Genomic DNA, 23278 nt, shown 5'->3' on the forward strand with positions numbered 1-23278 from the left:
TCCTTATGTTGTTCAACTGAAATCGAATGTGCGATTACCACGTATTCCCCAGTATCGTATCTCCCTTGATGGTGAGCGAGCGTTGTTAGCGATCATCTATGATTTGATCGAGAAAGATTTTATTGAGGAGACTCGGGGAAACGTGTGTAACAGCCCTGTGCTGCCCATTTTGAAACACACTGATCCATCTAAGCCTCCTGTTTATCGTTTTGTTATTGATTTACGGGAGGTGAACAAAATTGTGATTCCTCAGTTCCCTGTGGTGCCTGACATTACGGCTTTACTGACTCTGATTCCAGCATCTGCGTCCTGGTTCTCAGTGATCGATCTGAAGAATGCTTTCTTTAGCATTCCGATTGCTGAGGAGAGCAGGGACCTTTTCGGTTTCTCTTAAGGTGGCCGCAGCTTTAGGTTTAAACGCGCTCCCCAGGGCTACTGTGAGAGTCCATCGATATACAGCCAAGCCCTGAAGAGCCAACTTGATGCGTTTGTGTTGCCGGCTGGTGCGGCCTTGATCCAATATGTCGAAGACTTATTGGTGGCTGCAGACACGCAAGAGATTTGCAAAATTGCTACGGTGTCGTTGTTGCAGCATCTCTGTGATTTACATCATAAGGTGTCACCGTCTAAATTGCAATATTGTTGTCAAGAAGTAACCTATCTAGGTCACTTGTTGTCAAAGGAGGGAAGAAGGTTGACCCCAGAGAGAATTGCAGCGATCGCTCGAATGACTGTGCCAACAACTCAGAGAGATGTGCGTGCCTTTCTAGGTATCACGTCATACTGCAGGCAGTGGATTCCAAATTTTTCATTGCTAGCGAAACCATTGGTAGCTCTTACGTGCAAGGATGTTCCAACTCCTTTGCCATGGACGGAAGAGTGTCAGAAAAGTTTTTCTGAACTGCGTGATGCGTTGTGTTCGGCCCCTGTGTTAGGTACTCCTGACTACAGTAAGCCGTTTACACTATACGTTCACGAGAGGGAAGGTTGTGCGTTGAGTGTTTTGACGCAACAATTTGGCGGTAAGCAGCGTCCATGTGCATATTTTTCCTCGACCTTGGACCTGCGGGATTGAATCAGAACTCTGCACAGGCGGCAGAGCTAATTGCCTTAACCAGAGCGTGTGTGTTGTCGCAAGGGAAACAGGTGAATGTGTTTACGGATAGTCAGTACGCGTTCGGTGTTGCACATAGTTTTGGACGATTGTGGAGAGAGAGAGGTTTCATGACATCGCATGGTACGAAGATCCAGCATGGACAGCTTGTGAATGATCTTTTGGATGCACTTACATTGCCCAAGCAGGTGGCGATTATTAAATGTAGTGCACACCGTAAGGTAACGGATGATGTTGGTCGGGGCAATGCTTTTGCTGATGAGATTGCTAAGGAGACTGCGTGAAACCTTACGACTATAATGTATGTGACGAGTTCGGTAAGGTGACCTGCAGAAGCTGGTATGTGTGAGGATACTATTGAAAGTGTGAAGGCAATTCAGAATGAGGCCACCAAGACTGAAAAGACCAAGTGGAAGGAGAGTACGGGAAAGCTGGATGCGAATGGCTGTTGGATTGACTTGTCGGAGAATAAAAGGTGGATGTTGCCGGATGCATATGTGCTAGCTGTTGTGACTATGGCACACAGTTTGTCACATATTAGCGCGAAAGCTATTTGCAAGCTGTTGTCCCATGTATGGAAGAATGATGGTATTGCTAAATGTGCTGAGAGATTGGTCAAGAATTGCATGATATGTATGATGTACAATCCTGGCAAGGGAACTCCTACACCCCCTGGCCATTTTGCTCCTCCTTCATGTCCCTTTGAAGTGATTCAGTTGGACTTCATCCATATGGAGCGATGCAATAACCTAAAATATGTTTTGGTTGTGGTTTGTGCATTCTCCCGATGGATCGAAGCCTATCCTCTCAAAGACAATACTGCCCTGTCCACAGCGAAAGTCCTACTGAAGGAATACTTTCCTCGGTATGGAATGCCACGGATTGTATGGTCTGATAACGCAAGTGAGTTTGTGGGGAGTGTGATGAAGAGTGTGTGTAAGGGCCTTGGAATTACACAGAAATTCCATAGTGCCAACCATCCCCAGTCAGCAGGTTTGGTTGAGGGGTACAATGGTACTCTCAAACTAAAACTCGCAAAGATTCAGGCTACGACTGGTCTCTCGTGGCCTAACGCTTTGCCCTTGGCTCTTCTGTCAACTAGGGTGACTGTACACTCTCGAGTAGGGCTCAGCCCATATGAGATTGTGTTTGGCCGCCCTGCAAATATTTGGGGGGTTCCTAGACCCAGTGTGTTCGCTGATCTTGAATATCCAATGCTGATCGATTACCTGCATGATCTGACTGCTAAACTGAGGGTAATTCATCAACAGTTCTTTGAAGCACTGCCGGCGCAGACGGAGGGTCCGGGCCACCAGCTCCAGCCCGGAGACTGGGTGGTTACGAGGAATTTTGGCCGAAAACGAAATCTTGAGCCGAGATTCATCGGACCCTATCAGGTGCTCCTTGCCACGAGAACTGCTGTTCGTTTGGAAGGCCGCAAACACTGGGTGCATGCCAACCACACCAAGAAGGTACCTATACCTTTGCCAGCGGACTCGTGGGTGAGGAAGGGCATCGCCTCGTCTGAAGCTGAGGTTTTGCCGAACTTTGTTCCATTTAGCGACGCTCAGCCTGTGGGAAATACTTCAGTGCAGCCGGACGATACTGTTGAACATTTGTCATTGGAGAACTCAAGATCTGAACTATTGTCTGATCGACAGGATTCTGTTTCATCATCTGACCAACTGTTTGAAGATCAGACTCGTCCTGGGAGAAGCAGATATTTTCTCCGTTCCAACACTAGAGACTAATAAAAAATATTTTTGCTTTCTCCCCTGACATTCACGTTACCCCATTATCACTCTGAACATTTTTGAATAACTGAAATTTTTGTATGAATTCTGAGTTCTTTTCTGCATATGTGTGTTTTGTTTCCACAGCTAGGGGATTTTGTATATATATATATATTGTTTAATTAAAAAGAACCTTACATCCGGGTGGACCGTAGGGCCGTGCGGGTACTTCCTTCTGTTTAGTAGGTCCTGACACTAGGTTGGAGACCGTCGATTCCTAGGAACTCCTGGGGATTGACTATTGCTACACAGAACGAAGTGCGTCAAGAACGTTGCGGACGGTTTTAGAGGATGGCTTTCTCGAAGCTGTCGGAATTGGACAAGACTCAATCTCAAAGATTTTAACTGCATAGGATTGCACGTACTAAATGCTTCATGTTTCAGGTGTTCCTTCTGTTCCTAACTGTTTCTTCGTTATTGGTGGGTGGGGTGTATTACATGATACAGTCATTATTGCCTTCTGCCTCACCTACCCCTTCTTCTGAACCTAAACCTACCTCCACTGTTTCTCCTCATTCCTTCCACATCTTACCCCAACACGAGCAGGTTAGACGTGCGGAATTTATGAACAATTCCTTCGTTCAGCTCCTTCATCAGCATCAGTTGGTGATGAACACTACCAATTGTTGGGTGTGTGGGTTAATGCCACATACCACTGATAAGGGAATTCCGTACTTGGTCCTTCCTTACAGTTCCCAGGGTTCAGCTCGAGCATTCCAAACTATGTTCCGTAGTGCACTAGATTCTTACCCCAATCGAGAGCCACGTTCTCCACACTTTGGTCCCGGCCCGTACCACAAGTCTTTGGCAATAGCGATTGCTGATTTAGATAGAGATATCTTTGATCCATCGCTTATTCCAGAGGAAGAGGTGCGAGCCTATAGGAATCTGAGCGAGGCTGAGTATAGTGTGTTAGTGGGTGATAGACAGCTCAAAAGATCATCTCCAATCTGGATCGTACCCCACCTCGGTAATTTTTGTCTGAAAGGTCGTGGTCGAAGCCCGAGAGCTCATCTTGGGGAGAGTGCTTGCACTGAAACGTATGTTTTACCCATGCTCTCTTCCCCTGTTCTCCTGACTGCCAAGGGTACGTACTTTGTATGTTACGACCGTGCATATACATGGTTGCCCCTTGACTTCTCGGGCACCTGTTATATTGCAAATTTGTTGCCACCGACTTTTACAGTTGCCTCAGATTATCACAAGACCAGAGTTGTGAGAGGCGTGATTAGCAAAGAGGACACTGCCGGTCAAGAAGCGGGAGACTTCTTTAAGGGTTTCTTGCCATTTTGGTGGCCTATGATCAATAGTAGGAACCTGAGACAGTTGACTCGAGTGGTGGAATCGACCGCTAATATCACTGCAAGTGCCCTTGGTAATATCACAGCAGAGCTTCAGGCGGACAGGCTTATGACGTTACAAAATCGTATGGTTTTGGACGTTGTCCTTGCAGATAGAGGTGGAGTATGAAAGGTGATCCATTCGAGTTGCTGTATTTTCATTCCTGACAACGCTCCAACTGTCTATCAAGTCATCTCGAAGTTGCATAAGATCTCTGAGTCCATACACATGGACGTAGGGGATTGGACGCTACTAGGGTGGTTTTGGGGCCTGGTGTCGACGTGGGGTTGGAAAATTCTGATGATCATTGGGGTTGTTGTAGCATTTCTGTTCACGTGTTGTCTTTGTGTACAGTGTGGTCCTGCCTTATGTGGCCGCTGTGCTACGACGTGTATAAGACGGCCACCTGTTACCAAGGAAGCGCTGATGGATAGAATAATGTTGCAGCAACATCTGGATGGTCTGATAATTATCGAGATCGATTCTGATTCCGACTAGTGCTTGCCTACATGAGGGCAAAAGGAGCGTCTGAGGTTCCCTGACAATTGTAAGTGGTGTTTTCGACTCGCCCGAATACGGTCGAGTCTGGTATCTATGAACCGCAAATGACGAGTTTAGTGGGTGTGCGCGTTTTCGCTGTGCTAACCTAAACCGTTCGTCTGTTTCGTGGGTTTCTTCATCTGAACCCACGGGTTCCATTTTAGATACGGCATCCATTTTGTTTCTTGCTCTCAAGTAGCCAGCGAACGGACGCTGTCCGCTTCGTGACCCTGGGATTCCCAAACTCCTGCGGAAGACACGTGTTCCTTTGAGGGTGTCTTTATGATGAGGGGGATGACACTGTAAGGCAGATGGCCCCGCTCGAGGCTCATCTTGCCGTGCCGGTCTATTGTCTCAGTTGTGTATTCATTAGGCACGTCTCCTTTGATCCCTGCAATCATGTTTCCTGATACCACCCCTTTTTACACACTCTTCGATCTGTTCGCTATCCTCGTCTTCCTCTGCACCTGTTTCTGCCTCTTCCTTGATTTGTTTACAGCTAAACGGAATGTACTAATGGTGGGAAGATGTACTTTTACAGTTGGGAACTGCCAAATGCTACTGTAATTATGTTCCGGGCCCTGAATACATGAAAGTGACCCCCTATGAAATTTACTGTGGGAAGCGGGTTGTAACCTTTTGTCTGTCATGTTATCCTATGACGAAAAACTGTATAAAAGGAGCGATCTACAGATACAATTCGAATCAGACTCCGTGAACTTACATGCTATGTACTTCTCATGACTTCTGTGTTCCCTGCAGTAAATAAACCTCGAATCTTTGACGCCGAAGGAAGTGTCCTGTGTCTCTGTCATTTGTACGCCGGAACAGGTAACCCACGAAGGTTTCAGGTGTTATCCCTGGCACCGCTGGGTCTTAGAAAAACCCAGTCCTTCACTATAGTGCCGTACAGAGTAATAGCGTACTGTGGAGTGGAATACAGTGGAATAGCGAAGTGAGGGGGTTAAGAGGAAAGTGGCACAGCGTGGAGTGTCACACAGTGAAATAGCGTACCGGCCAGTGTTGTACATTGAAGTGGCATAGAACGGCACAGAGTGGATAAGCGTAGAGCTTAGGGTCATAGAGTGGAGTTTCCTAGAGTAGAATATTGTACAGTGGAGAATTGTGGAGAGGAGTGGTGTGGAGTAGAGTGGGGTAGAGTAGAGTGGGGTAGAGTGGAGGGTGGTACAGTGGAATAGCGTACAGTGGAGTGGTGTAGAGGGGATGATGTAGAGTGGAGTGGCATACACTGAAATATCAATTAGTGAAGTAGCCAAGAGTGGCGTGGCATACAGCGGAGCAGCATACACTGGAGTGCCTTAGAGTGGAGTGGTGAAGCTTTAAGATAGCGCACACTGGAGTGGCATACAGTGGAGTTGTATGCAGTGGAGTTGAGTACACTGCAGTGGTGTACAGTGGAATAGTGTACTGTGGAGTAGCTTACAGTGGAGAGTGGAGTGGCATGGCATGTTGTAGACTATAGTGGTGTGGAGTGCCATAGCATACAATAAAGTAAAGTGTCATAAATTGGAGGACCATTTTTAACAGTAGAGTGTGGTGATGTGTTGAACAGTATTGGAAAGTCTTGTAGGCAGCAGTAGAGAAGAGTGACATACATCCAATAGTGCTTTGAAGGGTGGAGTGGTGTAAAGTACAGTGTTGTAGAGCAGATTGGCAGTGCTATGAGGTACAACGACAGAGTGGCGTACAGTGGAGTGGAGTACTGTGTTATGGAGTAGAGTGGAGTAAAGTGGTGTACAGTGGCATACAAAGAGTTCCTTACAGTGTCAAATAGTGGACTATAGTATCATAGAGTTGCATAAAGCAAAGTAGAGTGTTCAACAGTGGCTTATAGTATAGTACAGTGTTGTACAGTGGAGTGTTGGAGCATAGACTGGAGTAGGGTGTCGGAGAGTGGCATATGATGAAGTTGAATGATGTACAGTGGATTGCATAGAGTACAGTAGTGTGCAAAACAGTGGATTTTTGTACAGGAGCGTAAAGGGAGGTAAAGTTTAGTACAGAGAAGTAGATTTGAGTGGAGTGGTGTAACCTAGTGTGGAGTAAATTATAATAGTGTGTGTTAGTGTGTCACAGAGCAGAGTTGAGTGGAGTGGCATACGGTAGGTAGTAAACTCTTATAAATGTAGTGGGGTCTTGTACAGTAAAGAGAAGGGCTGTGTCATAGAGTATAGACAAGTGTTGTATATCGGACTAGAGTGTTGGACAATGGAGTATACGTTCATAGAGTGGAGTATAGCGTTGGACAAATGTGTGTATGGGGACAGAGTAGAAGGTCGTAGAGTGCCATGAAGTTCATATTACTCTGCCACAGCATAATGTTCACTGCGCTATTTCTCCAGAAGTAAGTCTTTAGTTGGTTCACATGGAACACCCTTTGCGGTTACAGTGTGTTACCTGTGTCCAGCAAACAGTTCACATCAGACACTTTCCGCTTCCATTTGTATGGTCCATACCACTTATCCTCCAAAGCTTTCAGATATATGAGCTTTCACACCAACACCCCCAGGCCCTTCTAATACCCAATAAGCATTGCTTTCTTGAAATATCACTCCTTTTATTAGCTCCTGACTAGCCTGAAGGTTTTTCATCGCCTGATCCATGTATTGCCCCATCAAACATCTGAGGCCAATCACAGAGTCGACCACATAATTTTGTGCGAACTTGGAAGTTCCTTCCACCCTTTGCTGTTCAACTTGAGTGGGCCCCAGACTGGGTGCTCACACAGAAGTCAAAGTGACTGAAATCCATGCCCTTGTAGGGAATCTCCTCGTTAGTGAATAAGAGACATGGCAAGAGAAGATCCCTCTTCCTCCTGAAGTTTTCTGATAAAGCTCTCATTATACTTTTAAGGGTTTTGTTAAACTTCTCGACTAATCCCTTGGTTTGTGGATGGTTTGCAGTAGAGAAAGGTGACACACCAGCTTGCTATCACATCCCTGTATGTTCAAGAGGATTTGGAATGGGTTCCCCCGGTGAAAATCACAGTCTTTGGAAATACAGTCCAGAAAAGATGCCCAGGGGAGCCATAACTCTCCGCTATGCAATTGTGTGTTTCAAAGGTGCCACTTCTTGACACCTTGTGCCATGATCCAAAGGCAACCAAAATGTACCGATGCTGAGGGGAGGTGTATGGAACCTCTACCCTGGGCTGCTGGGTAGTTCATCAAAGGGAAGAGAGCTAAACGGGAAAGACCTGTGCCATCAGCTCTACTTGAGTGGGGTGCAGGGGGGAGTCATCTAGACAGTGACTTTGAGGTTTGCTTTAAGCTTCCTAGAGTGATCATAGATCTTTACTCTTTCTGGTCCCTATACCCCGGGAAAGAACACACATGTGAGTAATCCACAAGATCAGAATCAGCTTCCTGTCTGGTCATTGTACTGCCAGCCACGCGCATTGCTCGCATTCTGGTTGTCTCTTTGTACCATATGTTATCTTAACAGCATCTGTCTAGCATTTTCTAGCTTTACTATTGCACCAAAATGCTTTCTTATTAATGTCATTCTTTTTTTGAAAGGCTCTTGGATTTATATCCATGGGCTGTGTTTGGATGCTTATCACTGGAAGAGATTTCTAAAGGATCAGGTTTCAAATTGGTTATGCCACTGATGGCCATACGGACCACATATTCCTAAACATAATGGGGTATTTGATGAGCCAGTGTGCTTCGCTCTTGCACCATGCAATGAGGTGCAAAAGCGATGCATATCTTAAATGCAACTCATGAAGCCATGCAAGGCCACTTTGCATGGCCCTGAGTGGCTTCATAAATCTGGAGAAAAGCAAGCAACACAAATCGCTGCATTGCTAACTCTGCCCGGGGTGGCGTTCCATGGGCGTTGGTTGGGTGTTCCCATGAACCTTTTTTTGACATATTCTCAGATTTGCACAAACTAGTAAAACTGGGAAAGTGCCAAAAATGCCTTCCCAAGAGAGGGGTAATGTGGACAAATATCTTTATTTCTCCTCTTTGCTTCCTCTTTCAGAATGCAGCACACATCGAAAGAGGAATGTGCCTCTCAGGATTGTTTTCTTGTAGGAAGGTGCCCTTTTCTGCATAAAAGAAATCCTGCATACAACTGCATTGGTGCTAGGCTGCGAAAAGGGAAAAGAACAATTGATGGACAGAATGCAGAACAATGTCAAACATTCACCCCAGTACAGAGAGCTGGGCCTAAATCCAGTTTTTTTGCTCACCATGCCATTCCAGTTTGGACTCAGCCGTATGCAAATCAGCCTTGACCCTGTGCCCAATGAGAACAGTCCAGCCTAAACTGCCATGCCAGGTCCCCCCTGGAATGGAAACATACATCCTAGGACCGGTTTCGGGCTCAACCCTCATCAGCCAAGATAGCTTGACTCCAGTGGCATGGAGAGCACAGGACCCATGTCTAGGCATACCCGTCCCATTCAGGTGACAAATGGAAAAAGAACAATTGATGGACAGAATACAGAACAATGTCATGTATTCACCCTAGTACACAGTTTTGAGCAGAATAAACTGTGACCCGTGTGCCAATTATTTACACCAATGACAACACAGATTCTCAAAATAATTCAGTGACTTCTTCTCAGAATCTCAGCAGAGTTTTTCACTAGTGTGTCAAGTAAAAAAGACCAACATCATTACAGACTACTTACTTACCCATATCTTGGACCGGTTCACGAGGGCTTTTAGCTTCATTATAGCCAATTATACATTGAGAGTTAAGCTTTCACAGGACTATGTTATGTTATGTTAGCTACATTTGTATAGCGCACAGCTGCCCCAGCGAAGGGGCGTCCCGGCGCTACAAGGAAGCGAACAAACACAGCAGAACACAGCGGCCAGTGCGAGACCAAGAGAAGCTAAAGACTACAGAAATAAAAACGTCTTGATGGCCCGCCTAAACTCCAGCAGGTCGTTAAGGGCACGGATATGGGAGGGGAGGGAATTCCAAAGTGCTGCCGCCAACACCCGGAAAGAACGGCCCCCCGCCCTACAAAGTCTGAAACTTGGGACAACAACCAAGTTTTGGCCTGAGGAGCGCAGAGAGCGCTTGGGCTTATAGGGTACCAACAGATTGCCAACAATCTGCGGGGAGGAATGATGGAGAATCTTAAATGCCAGACACAAGGCCTTGAAATTGATCCTTTGCCTCACAGGTAGCCAATGAAGGGATCGAATGGTGTTGGCTGCCGAGCTGTACCTAGGGAGGCCCACCTCCGCTCTTGCGGCGGCCTTTTGAACACGCTGGAGGCGTACAATTTCAGCCTGATTCACCCCTAATAAGAGCGAGCTCGCATAGTCTAGCCGAGAAAGCACCAAAGCTTGGAGGACCAACTGTCTAGTAGAAGAGTCAAAAAATCTCAGAATCGGCCTGAGACCGCGTAAGATGCCAAAGCAGGTTGCGGCCACCCTTTTAGTGTGGCAGCCAAGACTGAGAGCAGGATGGAATTATTCCCCAGAGGAACTCACAGAATTTTTTAACAATTTACATATGACAACAGCTCAAGCAGGTCCTACTTAGTATGCCAGTGGAGTGGCTACATAGATTGCCTTTGCTAGAATTTTAGCACTGTATGTTCTTACCAGGGGCTCTGAAGAACAGCCTTCCATATTAAGAATAAAGCTTGAAACTCTCAGTTAGTCAGGGACGTAGGTAAACCAACATTCTAGATATGATCGTTCCATGAACATTTCAACAAAAAGCAAACCCTTAAATAACCTTAGCTTTATAACTGTTCACCCTTCCAAGGTGCTCACAGCTTTCTGAGAAACTCTTTGCACTCGGCTCCTTCATTCCACATCCATCACAGACACCGTTGCTCTAGATGTAACACAAGTGATCACTCAGCAGATGAGGTAGCCCTAAATAAGAACCGTTTGAATATGAAATGTACATTTAAATCCCTCTTGTAGAAGAATATATACAAGTACTGAACATTTTGTGGCATTTATATTGTTTATTAACAAGGGGAGTGCCAGGACACAAATATTTTTAGTTTTCCTCAATAAATGAGGTATTGATTTGATAAAAAGGACTGAATTAGTAGGAGTGAAGCCCAGATGTCTGTATTATAAGTAGCACTTCTCCCTTCATCAACACAGGAGAGCTAGTGCCATCTCAAGAAAAAAACCATCGCCAGCCCTGGGAACACTGAAAGCAGAGCCATTCTGGGAGCAGTCACACTTTCGAACAATCTAATTTCTTTACAATCAGCAGTAAAATAACATAAATCCAAATCATTTTTTTTGTTTTATTACGTATCCAAAACATACATTTCTTTTTATCATGTAAAATCGAGTAATTATTGTGTACGTTTTATAGCGTCATGATTGGTTCTAGGAATATAACAGCTTGGTGCAATCAATCTCTTTTTTTTCATTACTTTTGTGGATCAATCATTTCATAATTTGGCTCCATCTGCCATCTACAATTGTTGTTCAATAATGGAAAATTGTGATTTTGTTCACTTTGTGCTCGGTCTGGCTATCACACGGTGTGAGGCTCTGTGACATATGTTAATGATCCCTCACTCTTTTAAAGAGATGCATTGTGGTCGGCCTGGCTATCACACCGCTGCAGCTCTGCGACCTTCATTATTGATCCTGCACTCTTCTGAAGTGTGCTCGGCCTGGCTATCACACAGCTGCAGCTCTGTGATCTTCATTATTGATCCTGCACTCTTCTGAAGTGTGCTCAGCCTGGCTATCACACAGCTGCAGCTCCGTGACCTTCATTATTGATCCTGCATTCCTCTGAAGTGTTCTCGGCTGGCCTATCACACTGCTGCAGCTCCGCGACCTTCATTATTGATCCTGCACTCTTCTGAAGTGAAGTATTTGTCCTGGCTATCTCACAGTTGCAAGCCCGATACCTTCTTTATTGATCCTGCAGTCTTTGAAGTGTGCTTGGCCTGGCTATCACACAGCTGCAGCTCTGTGACCTTCATTATTGATCCTGCACTCTTCTGAAGTGTGCTCGGCCTGGCTATCACACAGCTGAAGCTCTGTGACCTTTGTTACTGATCCTGCACTCTTCTGAAGTGTTCTCAGCCTGGCTGTCACACAGCTGCAGCTCTGAGACCTTCATTATTGATCCTGCTTTCTTCTGAAGTCAAGTTATGTGATCAGCCAGGCTATCACATAGCTGCAGCTCTGCGATCTTCATTACTGATCCTGCATTTTTCTGAAGTGTGGTCGGCCTGGCTGTCACACAGCTGCAGCTCCGTGATCTTCATTATTGATCCTGCACTCTTCGAAAGTGAAGTACTCAGCCTGGCTATCACACAGCTGCAGCTCGGTGACCTTCATTATTGATCCTGCACTCTTCTGAAGTGTGCTCGGCCTGGCGATCACACAGCTGCAGCTCTGTGAGTTTCATTATTGATCCTGCACTCTTCTGAAGTGTGCTCAGCCTGGCTATCACACAGCTGCAGCTCTGCGACCTTCATTATTGATCCTGCTCTCTTCTGAAGTGTGCCTGGCCTGGCTATCACACAGCTGCAGCCCTGTGACCTTCATTATTGATCCTGCACTCTTCTGAAGTGTGCTCGGCCTGGCTATCACACAGCTGAAGCTCTGTGATCTTCATTATTGATCCTGCACTCTTCGAAAGTGAAGTACTCAGCCTGGCTATCACTCAGCTGCAGCTCTGCGACCTTCAGTGTTGATCCTGCACTCTTCTGAAGTGTGCTCGGCCTGGCTGTCACACAGCTGCAGCTCTGTGACCTTCATTATTGATCCTGCACTCTTCTGAAGTGTGCTCGGCCTGGAAATCACACAGCTGCAGCTTTGTGACCTTCATTATTGATCCCGCACTCTTCTGAAGTGAAGTACTCAGCCTGGCTGTCACAGCTGCAGCTTATATAAAACGAGGGATCCTTTTTGCTTGTAAACACAAAGTCAGAATATAATTTCAGTGAATAATGAATTTCATTCATGTTTCTTCTCTTCTAAACACAGATTTATTTTTTCAGGCCAAGGGTCTAGAACTGTAAAGCAGAGTTCTGAATTCTATTTTTTAAGCGCTGGAATAATTTGCTGTTCAAGATTCAATTTTTACTTGAACGTCAAGCTTTCAGAAACCTGTGAATAACCAAGGGCCTCATTTAGATCTCGGCGGACAGGTTACTCCATCACAACGTTGATGAATATCCTGTCTGCTGAAATATTAATCCCACTGTTTATAATGGAATTCATATTTCGGCGGATGTTATATCTGTCACCATTGTGATGGAGTAACCGGTCCGCCGAGTTCTAAACCAGGCCTTAAATGTTTCAACTTCTCTGTCTCCTCGGATTTCATTGAATGATGATGGAAATGATCATCATTTGTTCTACATCAGATCTTCAGAGGTAAATGTCAGCACTGAAAGGGTTAACTCAGAGAGCTGCAGCTCACATTCTCCTGCTACAGAGGTAAATGTCATGCACTGCGAGGGTTAACCCAGAGAGCTGCAGCTCACATTCTCCTGCTTCAGAGGTAAATGTCACGCACTGCGAGGGTTAACTCAGAGAGCTGCAGCTCACATTCTCCTGCTACAGAGGTAAATGTCATGCACTGAAAGGGTTAACTCAGAGAGCTGCAGCTCACATTCTCCTGCTACAGAGGTAAATGTCATGCACTGAAAGGGTTAACTCAGAGAGCTGCAGCTCACATTCTCCTGCTACAGAGGTAAATGTCATGCACAGCAAGGGTTAACCCAGAGAGCTGCAGCTCACATTCTCCTGCTTCAGAGGTAAATGTCATGCACTGCAAGGGTTAACCCAGAGAGCTGCTGCTCACATTCTCCTGCTTCAGAGGTAAATGTCATGCACTGCTGCACTGCAAGGGTTAACCCAGAGAGCTGCAGCTCACATTCTCCTGCTACAGAGGTAAATGTCATGAACTGAAAGGGTTAACTCAGAGAGCTGCAGCTCACATTCTCCTGCTATAGAGGTAAATGTCATGCACTGCAAGGGTTAACCCAGAGAGCTGCAGCTCACATTCTCCTGCTACAGAGGTAAATGTCATGAACTGAAAGGGTTAACTCAGAGAGCTGCAGCTCACATTCTCCTGCTACAGAGGTAAATGTCATGCACTGCAAGGGTTAACCCAGAGAGCTGCAGCTCACATTCTCCTGCTTCAGAGGTAAATGTCATGCACTGCAAGGGTTAACCCAGAGAGCTGCTGCTCACATTCTCCTGCTTCAGAGGTAAATGTCATGAAATGCGAGGGTTAACCCAGAGAGCTGCAGCTCACATTCTCCTGCTTCAGAGGTAAATGTCACGCACTGCGAGGGTTAACCCAGAGAGCTGCAGCTCACATTCTCCTGCTTCAGAGCTAAATGTCATGAACTGCGAGGGTTAACCCAGAGAGCTGCAGCTCACATTCTCCTGCTTCAGTGGTAAATGTCATGCACTGCAAGGGTTAACCCAGAGAGCTGCTGCTCACATTCTCCTGCTTCAGAGGTAAATGTCATGAAATGCGAGGGTTAACCCAGAGAGCTGCAGCTCACATTCTCCTGCTACAGAGGTAAATGTCAGCACTGAAAGGGTTAACTCATAGAGCTGCAGCTCACATTCTCCTGCTTCAGAGGTAAATGTCATTCACTGCAAGGGTTAACCCAGAGAGCTGCAGCTCACATTCACCTGCTTTCACTTCTGCTCTTCTAAACTGTTCTCTGGCCGCTGTCAGAGAACCATTAATGATGCACTAAATGAGCAAAACCACAGCCAGCTCTGAAGAATATTTATTGTGTGCTTGTTAAATTGTTTTGAGTGTGTTGGGTTTAAATGTTTTATTACTAATCACTAAAATTAGCTGAAAATACCCTTGTTAGTCCAAGCATTGTTCATGGAGTTGATTTTACAGGTAGCATGGCCAGGTGTGCTTGGATTTCATTTGTTATAAGTCTCTCACAGAATAAAAACCAACAATGTTTCTTTACTTTTAGTCCACTTTGTGCTAGTCTCCCAAAGGGTTTACTGATATTTCAAGTTTTTCCTAGATTTAGGGAAATAAACAAAAGCAGAGAATAGACAATTTTATATTTTTTAAAATATATATGTTTTTCTTCTTTACTACTAGTTCAGTCTTCTATCCTCTGCTTTTTAGCAGCTGGTATTTGAATATCTTGCATTATTGTAATTTTATAATTTTGTATAATTTCTTCATCTCGCAATAACTGTACTTTTGTCCTTCAGTGTATGCCCACAGATAGGTCAGTAGTATTGTTGATGTTCTTAAATTATTACCAAATTCACTCAGCTCTATGTTTATTTCTATGTGTGTTCTTATAAACAACTAAAGAGAATCCCTAAACATCTAAAAAGTTACTGATGAGATGAGAATACCACCAATAGTTCATGCATTCCCTATATCACCAAATACCATATACCACATATTATAAAGTTGTGTCAACAGGTAAGTGATAGTATGCCCTGTGAGGAAAAAGAGAACCCTCAGGCACCCACACAAGGCAGGTAGCCAGTTGCCGTCATTGGGTTCTGGTTGTTAGTAAATGTGATAATTTACAAAACACTTTAAAGGTGAGGTTAAAATGAGTATCAACCACTCCTAACAAGACCTTTATTAGAAGGGTGGTTCTGACTCAATTAAAAACAGTGTGAAAAGTAAGCGGACAAATAGGGTTGTGTGATCTGAACCCCAATATCCTAAAAAGAGGTCGACATATTTCGGCTATTTGGTCAGGTTCTGACCTAGCATTCCTCAGGACCTATCAAAAAATGTATATTTTCACCTGGATGGAGGCGCACTCCAAGGGACCTACTCACCCCAGGTGGATACAATCAAACAGTGATTTGGAAGAGTTTACCAGTCAGTAGTCGCCGCACTGGAAGGTGCAATTGTATCCCTGCTATTTGCAAGTTTAGAATTTATTATATGACTACTTCCAGTGTAAAGAAAAGTAGAATCTCTCTCTTCAGGACTTCTTATTGTCCCAAGGCGTACTTCCTGGATATGCGGCGGAGTTTACGGACTGCGGCGGAGTTCGGATTAGGTGGGACAGCAGAGAGCCGACAGCATGTCGATGCTGGCGTGAAGATTTTCCACAGCCGCATATCCAGGAAGTACGCCATGGGGCAATAAGAAGTCCTGAAGAGAGAGATTCTCCTTTTCTTTACACTGGAAGTAGTCATATAATAAATTCTAAACTTGCAAATAGCAGGGATACAATTGCACCTTCCAGTGCGGTGACTACTGACTGGTAAACTCTTCCAAATCACTGTTTGATTGTATCCACCTGGGGTGAGTAGGTCCCTTAGAGTGCGCCTCCATCCAGGTGCGAATATACATTTTTTTGATAGGTCCTGAGGAATGCTAGGTCGGAACCTGACCAAATAGCTGAAACATGTCGACCTCTTTTGAGGATATTGGGGTTCAGATCACACAACCCTATTTGTCCGCTTATTTTTCACACTGTTTTTAATTGAGTCAGAACCATCCTTCTAATAAAGGTCTTGTTAGGAGTGGTTGATACTCATTTTAACCTCACCTTTAAAGTGTTTTGTAAATTATCACATTTACTAACAACCAGAACCCAATGACGACAACTGGCTACCTGCCTTGTGTGGGTGCCTGAGGGTTCTCTTTTTCAACACGGGGCATACTATCACTTACCTGTTGACACATCTTTATAATATGTGGTATATGGTATTTGGTGATATAGGGAATGCATGAACTATTGGTGGTATTCTCATCTCATCAGTAACTTTTTAGATGTTTAGGGATTCTCTTTAGTTGTTTATAAGAATTATTTGATATAGGGGTGTAAGAGATATCTCTATTTACCCTTCCTCTCCTGTTGTTTAAATATATTTCTATGTGTGTTCAGTGATGGTGGTGTGTTCGCTGATGTCTTTGTAGGTTTTAAGATTGACTGAAGCTTTTCACATAGTCATTACACTGGAATGACTTTTCCCCTGTGTGTGTTTCCTGATGTCTATGTAGGTTTAAAAAGTAACCAAATCTCTTCCCACATTTACTGCACTGGAATGATTTTTTCCCCTGTTTGTGTTAGCTGATGCAGTTTTAGGCTTGATAAATATATATAGCTCTTCCCACATTCATTGCAATTGAATGGTTTTTACCCTGTGTGTTTTCTCTCATGGTGTTTTAGGCTTGATAATCGACAAAAGCTCTTCACACATTCACTGCAATGATATGGTCTTTCACCGTGTGTATTCTCTGATGGAGTTTTAGATGTGATAAATATATAAAGCTTTTCCCACAATCGCTGCACTTGAATGGTTTTTCCCCTGTGTGTTTTCGTTGATGACACATTAATGATGAAGAGTAACTAAAACTACTTCCACATTCAGTGCACTTGAAGGGTTTTTCTCCAGTGTGTCTTCGCTGATGAGTTCTCAATGATGAAGATTGACTAAAACTACTTCCACATTCACTGCAATGGTATGGTTTTTCTCCAGTGTGTGTTCGCTGATGAATCCTTAATGTTGAGGATTCACTAAAACTACTTCCACATTCACTGCAATGGTATGGTTTTTCCCCAGTGTGTGTTTTCTGATGCCGTTCAAGGCGCGTTAATCGACAAAAGCTCTTCACACATTCACTGCACTTGTATGGTTTTTCCCCTGTGTGATTTCTCTGATGGTATTTCAAGTCTGTTAATCGACTAAAGCTCTTCACACATTCACTGCAATGGTATGGTTTCTCACCAGTGTGTGTTCGCTGATGATTCCTTAATGTTGACAAATTCCTAAAACTACTTCCACATTCACTGCAATTATATGGTTTTTCCCCTGTGTGTGTACGCTGATGCTTTTCTAGGCCCGATAATTTACTAAAGCTTTTCAGACATTCACTGCAATCATATGGTTTTTCGCCCATGTGTGTTGTCTCATGGAGTTTTAGGGCTGATACATTTATAAAGCCCTTCCCACAATCGCTGCACTTGAATGGTTTTTCCCCTGTGTGTGTTTGTTGATGATACATTAATCCTGAAGAGGAACTAAAACTTTTTCCACATTCACTGCAGTGGTATGGTTTTTCTCCAGTGTGTTGTCGTTGATGTACCTTTAATTTTGATGAGACACTAAAACTACTACCACATTCACTGCAATGATATGGTTTTTCCCCTGTGTGTGTTTTTTGATGCATTTTTAGGTGTGATAATTGACTAAAGCTCTTCAGACATTCACTGCAATGGAATGGTTTTTCTCCAGTGTGTGTTCTCTGATGGATTTTTAGTTCTGATAAACATATAAAGCTCTTCCCACATTCACTGCACTTGAATGGCTTTTCCCCTGTGTGTGTTCCCTTATGCCGTTTTAGGTGTGCAGATTGACGAAAGCTCTTCACACATTCATTGCATTTGAATGGCTTTTCCCCAGTGTGTGTTCTCTGATGCAGTTTAAGGCTTGGTAAATTTATAAAGCTCTTCCCACATTCACTGCACTTGAATGGCTTTTCCCCCGTTGGTGTTCGCTGATGCAGTTTAAGGCTTGATAAATTTATAAAGCTCTTCCCACATTCACTGCACTTGAATGGCATTTCCACGGTGTGTGTTCGCTGATGATTCCTGAGTTTAGATGATTCCGTAAAACTACTTCCACATTCACTGCAAGTGTATGTTTTTTCTTTCATAGTTAGTGTCTCTGAGTCGGGTATGTATTTTCCTACATCTCTTGACTGTGCTTTCTGAAGGGCCAACATGACCGATAAAGCACTTGTGTTATTCTCACACAACCTGTATGTGTGTGGTATTTTGCTTATTTTCTTTCCAACTAAACACTAAAGTGCAAAGGTCACCAAATACTTGCCACATTCATTTCTTTTATTTTCCAGTTGTCTGGCTTCACTCCATTGTGATTTTTGCTGGTTGCTGTGGAAAGGCCTGAAAGAGTTCACAAAACACCTCTAGCACTGAAAGGTGGTCTGATATCACTTTAGGAAGCTGAGCACTGCTGTAACCAATTTATGATCAAAGCTGGTATTGGACACATTTACACAAGGAGTGTTTTTTTCTTCTTGAGACACAGAGGTGCACAGCTGAGACCCGTAGAACCACAAATTGCCCATGACGGTACTTTGAAGATCTGTCAGTTTATGTTCAGGTTCGGCTGTCTCTGATGGCAGTTATGTTTTCCTGAATACTGGAATGCAATGTTTCTGACTTTGCTCTTGCAGATTTACAGTATTAGCTTCATTATTCTCAAATATTTTGTACAATCAAGGATTGTTTTCTGTTGGATGAAAAGAGATTTAAATTACTTAAATGGAAAATACTGGAATGTGCCTATACAATTTTTAATTGATTGTAAAAGGATCTCATTTATTATTATTGTTGAAACTTATGAAGACATATTTAACCATACAGAGATATTTTCATAAAAGTTCCTTTGAATATGCCACATCTTATTTATTTCAGCAAAGGTGTTCATAGAGCAACTTAGCAAAAAAAAGGGTGCTCGCATAGCACTCATATCCTAGTTACAGGTTTAGGTAGATGCATATGGTCAAGGTTTTTTTTATAAAATAAGAACAACTCTTGGAGTAAGAGATGGATCTGGAAGACTCAAGACAGCAAAGTGGACATCAAAATGCTTTGTTATACATCAAATCTTATTGTCCACGGAGGTGCCTGGTTTCATTCACTGCTAACTATTTTTTCAAGAGTATTACCTTCGCTGTTGTCTCAAAGCCTGATTAAGTGGGCCTTTTGTGCGCTGATTGTGTTTGGGACCCTTGGGGCTCTATCTGGGCATTGTAGGCCCTGCATCATATATCGACCCTCTCCCCATATAAAGCGGCGCCTCTAAGACTCTAGAAATCTAGATATTGACCTAAGATTTAGCATGTCCCTCTTATGGACATGAAAGAAAGACTATCATGTTCTATAGCTTCAAAGTATTTCCACGCTGGCGGCCATCTTACAATGATGCTTTTTACTAATTCTGCGTAGATTTCCAAACTGGTTCGGTCTATCGAATTTCCAAGTGTATCTAGGCCACTGTTCATCCCATCTCTCCTATCCCTCTAATTCGGATCCTATCTTCCTAATTGCATAATCTAGTTTGACCTAATGTATTTCAACTTCCCTTTTTTTGTAATCGCACCTGGTCCTTCCCTTCAGGATTTGCTGATATCCACCTAGTAATCACATGCATATAACGCTGGGAAGCCCAGAACAGAAAAAGTACCTTCTTCTCTCTGGACATCTTCTGTCATGATGCTGTTGTTTAATGGGCTGCCTTTGTAGAATGGAGTCATGGAACTTTCCTCCAGTTACCCCATGATTTGCCCCATCCCTTCCTTACTTCATATGACCATACCCCTTTCCCCTCTCTTCCCCTCAGCTTCCCCCCACGTGAGCATTCTGTAACCCGGTCCCTCCCCTCTTTCCACTCTGGAAATTTGGAGCCCTTAGCCATGGATTCCCTTTCTCATAGATCTCTAGACTCCAACTAGCTCCAGACGGTTGTAATTCTTACACTATCATATACCCTCCTAAACTATGTAAACGCGTTTTCACAAACTTCAAACACAGGCTTCTCAAATTTCAACTAGAAACCCTTATTTCCAGCCCCTATGTTTGCACGACTAAAGGAGCTAGCATAAGTTACGAGGGCCAGATGCATCAACAAACCGTTTAGCGATTTCCTAATTGCGAATCCTTGCGATTCGCAATTCGAAAATCGCAAATCAGATTGCATGAAAGTGCAACACTTTCTGAGATACCTAGGGGATTGCAAATGACCTACCTCATGAATATTAATGAGCTAGGTCGCAATTTGCAACCTCCTATGAATTGCAAAAATCACAGGAATGGTGGCCTGCTGGGGTCAACAAACCACCATGTCCGTGATTGCTTTTAAATAAAGCAATCTTTTTTTGAAAAGCAGCCCCGTTTCATTAAAGGGAAACGGGATGCTTTACAAAAGAGAAAATGAAAACGTGTCCTTTCATTTTCTAAGAGCAGGCAGTGGTCCATGGGATCACTGCCTGTTCTTAGAAAATGCATTTACAGACATTCACAAAGGGGAAGGGGTCCCTTGGGGACCCCTTCCTATTTGCAAATTGATTACCACCTACTTGAAGTAGGTGGTAGAATGCAAATGTTTTGTGAATGTTTTCCGACCGCATTTCGGTCGCAAAACATTCATGCATACGCATGCTGTTTGGTATTAAGAAGGGATGTCCTAAACATGCCCTTCCGCCTTTCTCTACCCCAATTCCAACACAGTTGACGGGTTGCTACTCCTGTATTTTTGTTCAAAACTTCCTAATAGGGAATCATAAACCCGTTTTGCGAGTCGGTAACAGGTTACCCAAAATAGGGTTTGCTGCATCAGAAGAGCATTTTTTTGCGTTCGCAAACGGCTGATTCTGTGAATCGGCCGTTTGCGAAGGTAAAACATGCTTGATGCATCTGGCCCATTATCTTTTACACTACAAGATCAGCACAATGAAGGAAAGCCCTTTGCTCTCTGCTCCGGATCACTGCATCCACTAAAGCCCCCCACGGTCTCAGTCTCTTGGTAACTCCCTCTATTAGTTGCAAAGCAGAGGCAAACATCGCTCTTCATAGTAATGGGATTATCCTAATTCAAGTATCTGAACGCAGCCTAGAATTACTTGATGACATTTTCCTCACTCATCAAACTCTCCCAGACCCAAGCTCTTCCTAGCCCTTTAGGCATCCCACAGGTACCTTGTTCTGTATCCCCCCTCTCCCCAATACTTGTATTGCTCCATTCCTTTCCCCTCCTCCACATCCATCTTCATCAGATTACCCAACAGCATTCATTTACCATTACCCTTTCCATATGATTCAATGACAGTTGTCGTCATAATAGTCTGAGCTGTCTTCACACCCCTTAAGCAGAGACCACTGAAATACATGACTCGATACTAACACCTTCATCTTATCTCTGCCCCTTACCCTGAACATTCCCTTGCAGTCACCACTGATGCGTTTGTGACACCTCCTTTGGACCCACTAACTTGACCAATAAGAGCTGATCTCTGACCTTCTCTGTCAACAAAAGAGCCCTACCTAGTCCTGAAACATCACTATACTGACCCTGTGGGTAAGGATCCAATATAATTGTTGGTACCCTCGGTGTGTCGCTCACCTCAGTTCCCCAGGTCAAGATGCTACATTTACAAAAAGCAACATGTAAGCACAGGTCACCCCACACAGGGTACAGAAAAAGTGTGAGAGAGCAGAGAGAGTGCCTCACAGACGTATCACCCAGGGGGGTTCCTGGCTAGCAATTGCCGGTATACCCTCTTCTCATCATTGGTCACTCTCTCTGTGTGAAGAACAGAACAAACACAACAAATTATATGTGAGAATAGACAGAAATAGACAGACAGTGTACACATACAAATACTACTGTAAACCAAGGTGTGTGAAAATACACCTAAGACCCCAACAAAAGAAAAGGAGAGGTAAAACCGGTGAAGTTTTGCTGGCTGTCTGTTTTATTCCGGTGCTGCAAAACTTCCCATTAAAAATGGTTAATTATGTACCACCATTATCTGCTTAGAATGGACCGACATGTTTCATTGCTCCTGTGTCAGCAATTTCATCAGGGTGAAAAATGGGGTCTCTATTCTCAGTCTTCACTTCAATAATCAAGGACCTTGTGCTTGCCAAGTCTTCACATACCGGCAAGTATCCAGAACTCCGTGTCACTTGATCACGTGTCCGTCACTGACTCTACCAATTTCGAGCCACTGCAGCCGCTTTCCTCTGGCGCTTCCGACGATCCTCTGTCCTTCTCTGCCTGCCTGCGCCAAGGGGACTCCATCCCCTAACGTGCCCTGCGGCAGATTCGTTTAGCGCCAGGAGGCGCTCAAATTCATCACATGGCTCCAGCAGTGCAGGGCACAGGCCGTCGTGCCCAGGCAATGCCCAGGCCAAGGGCGGGCCCATCTGCACCTTTCAGAACCAGGAAGAGACAGGGCCACATCCCATGGTTCTGTCGCGAGTGGTCGACGTGGACTGCCTGATTGACTGGCTGCCATGCTATTGAACTCTGCATTTTAAATGTACTGTTGGATTTACGGGGGACTCACTGTGGAAATGTTGTTCCTCACACTAGTACTGTTCCTATACCATTGCTTATTGGACAGACTGGATCAATTGTATCTAGTGGATTCACAAGGGAATTGGGAGAGGGAGGGGTTTGTCCATTTTGGTTGGATACAGTGATTTGTTGTCAGTAACTGGGTAGGGTGGGAGTTCAGAAGAAGCATCTGTCCCATCTATTACCCCCCCTTAAGGGCATATAGAATCATGGGGAAAAGTAAAGGGCAAGATAAAGCTCATGGAGCTCTCCGTTCAAAAAAGAGGGGCACTTGTGGTATCTGCCATGAATCAATAGATAGGATTGAGACCTTGTTTTCGGAATGCTATGAGATAGCAACCTCAGAATCTACTATGCCCACTGCCCACGTGGAAAACTCTCCCAGCATTGACCGCAATCCTAGTTTAGTATCAAATTTCCCA

At 44.2% G+C, this 23278-nt stretch overlaps 1 protein-coding gene across 1 annotated transcript; it reads right to left on the minus strand.

Moving 5' to 3' along the window:
* Nucleotides 1–16738: 16738 nt before the first annotated feature.
* LOC147738132 (uncharacterized) lies at nucleotides 16739–19096 on the minus strand. The gene has a single exon (XM_086952144.1). The coding sequence runs from the start codon at nucleotides 18472–18474 to the stop codon at nucleotides 16942–16944; it is 1533 nt and encodes a 510-aa protein (XP_086808270.1). The 5' UTR covers nucleotides 18475–19096; the 3' UTR covers nucleotides 16739–16941.
* Between the last annotated feature and the right edge of the window lie 4182 nt (nucleotides 19097–23278).

The sequence above is a fragment of the Lissotriton vulgaris genome, chromosome 1_1 (genome assembly GCF_964263255.1).
Source record: "Lissotriton vulgaris chromosome 1_1, aLisVul1.2, whole genome shotgun sequence".
NCBI classification, from domain to species: Eukaryota; Metazoa; Chordata; class Amphibia; order Caudata; family Salamandridae; genus Lissotriton; species Lissotriton vulgaris.

What these genes read in the sequence shown, in the direction of transcription:
- LOC147738132 (XM_086952144.1), bottom strand. Translation starts at nt 18,474, where the DNA reads ATGTTGGCCCTTCAGAAAGCACAGTCAAGAGATGTAGGAAAATACATA.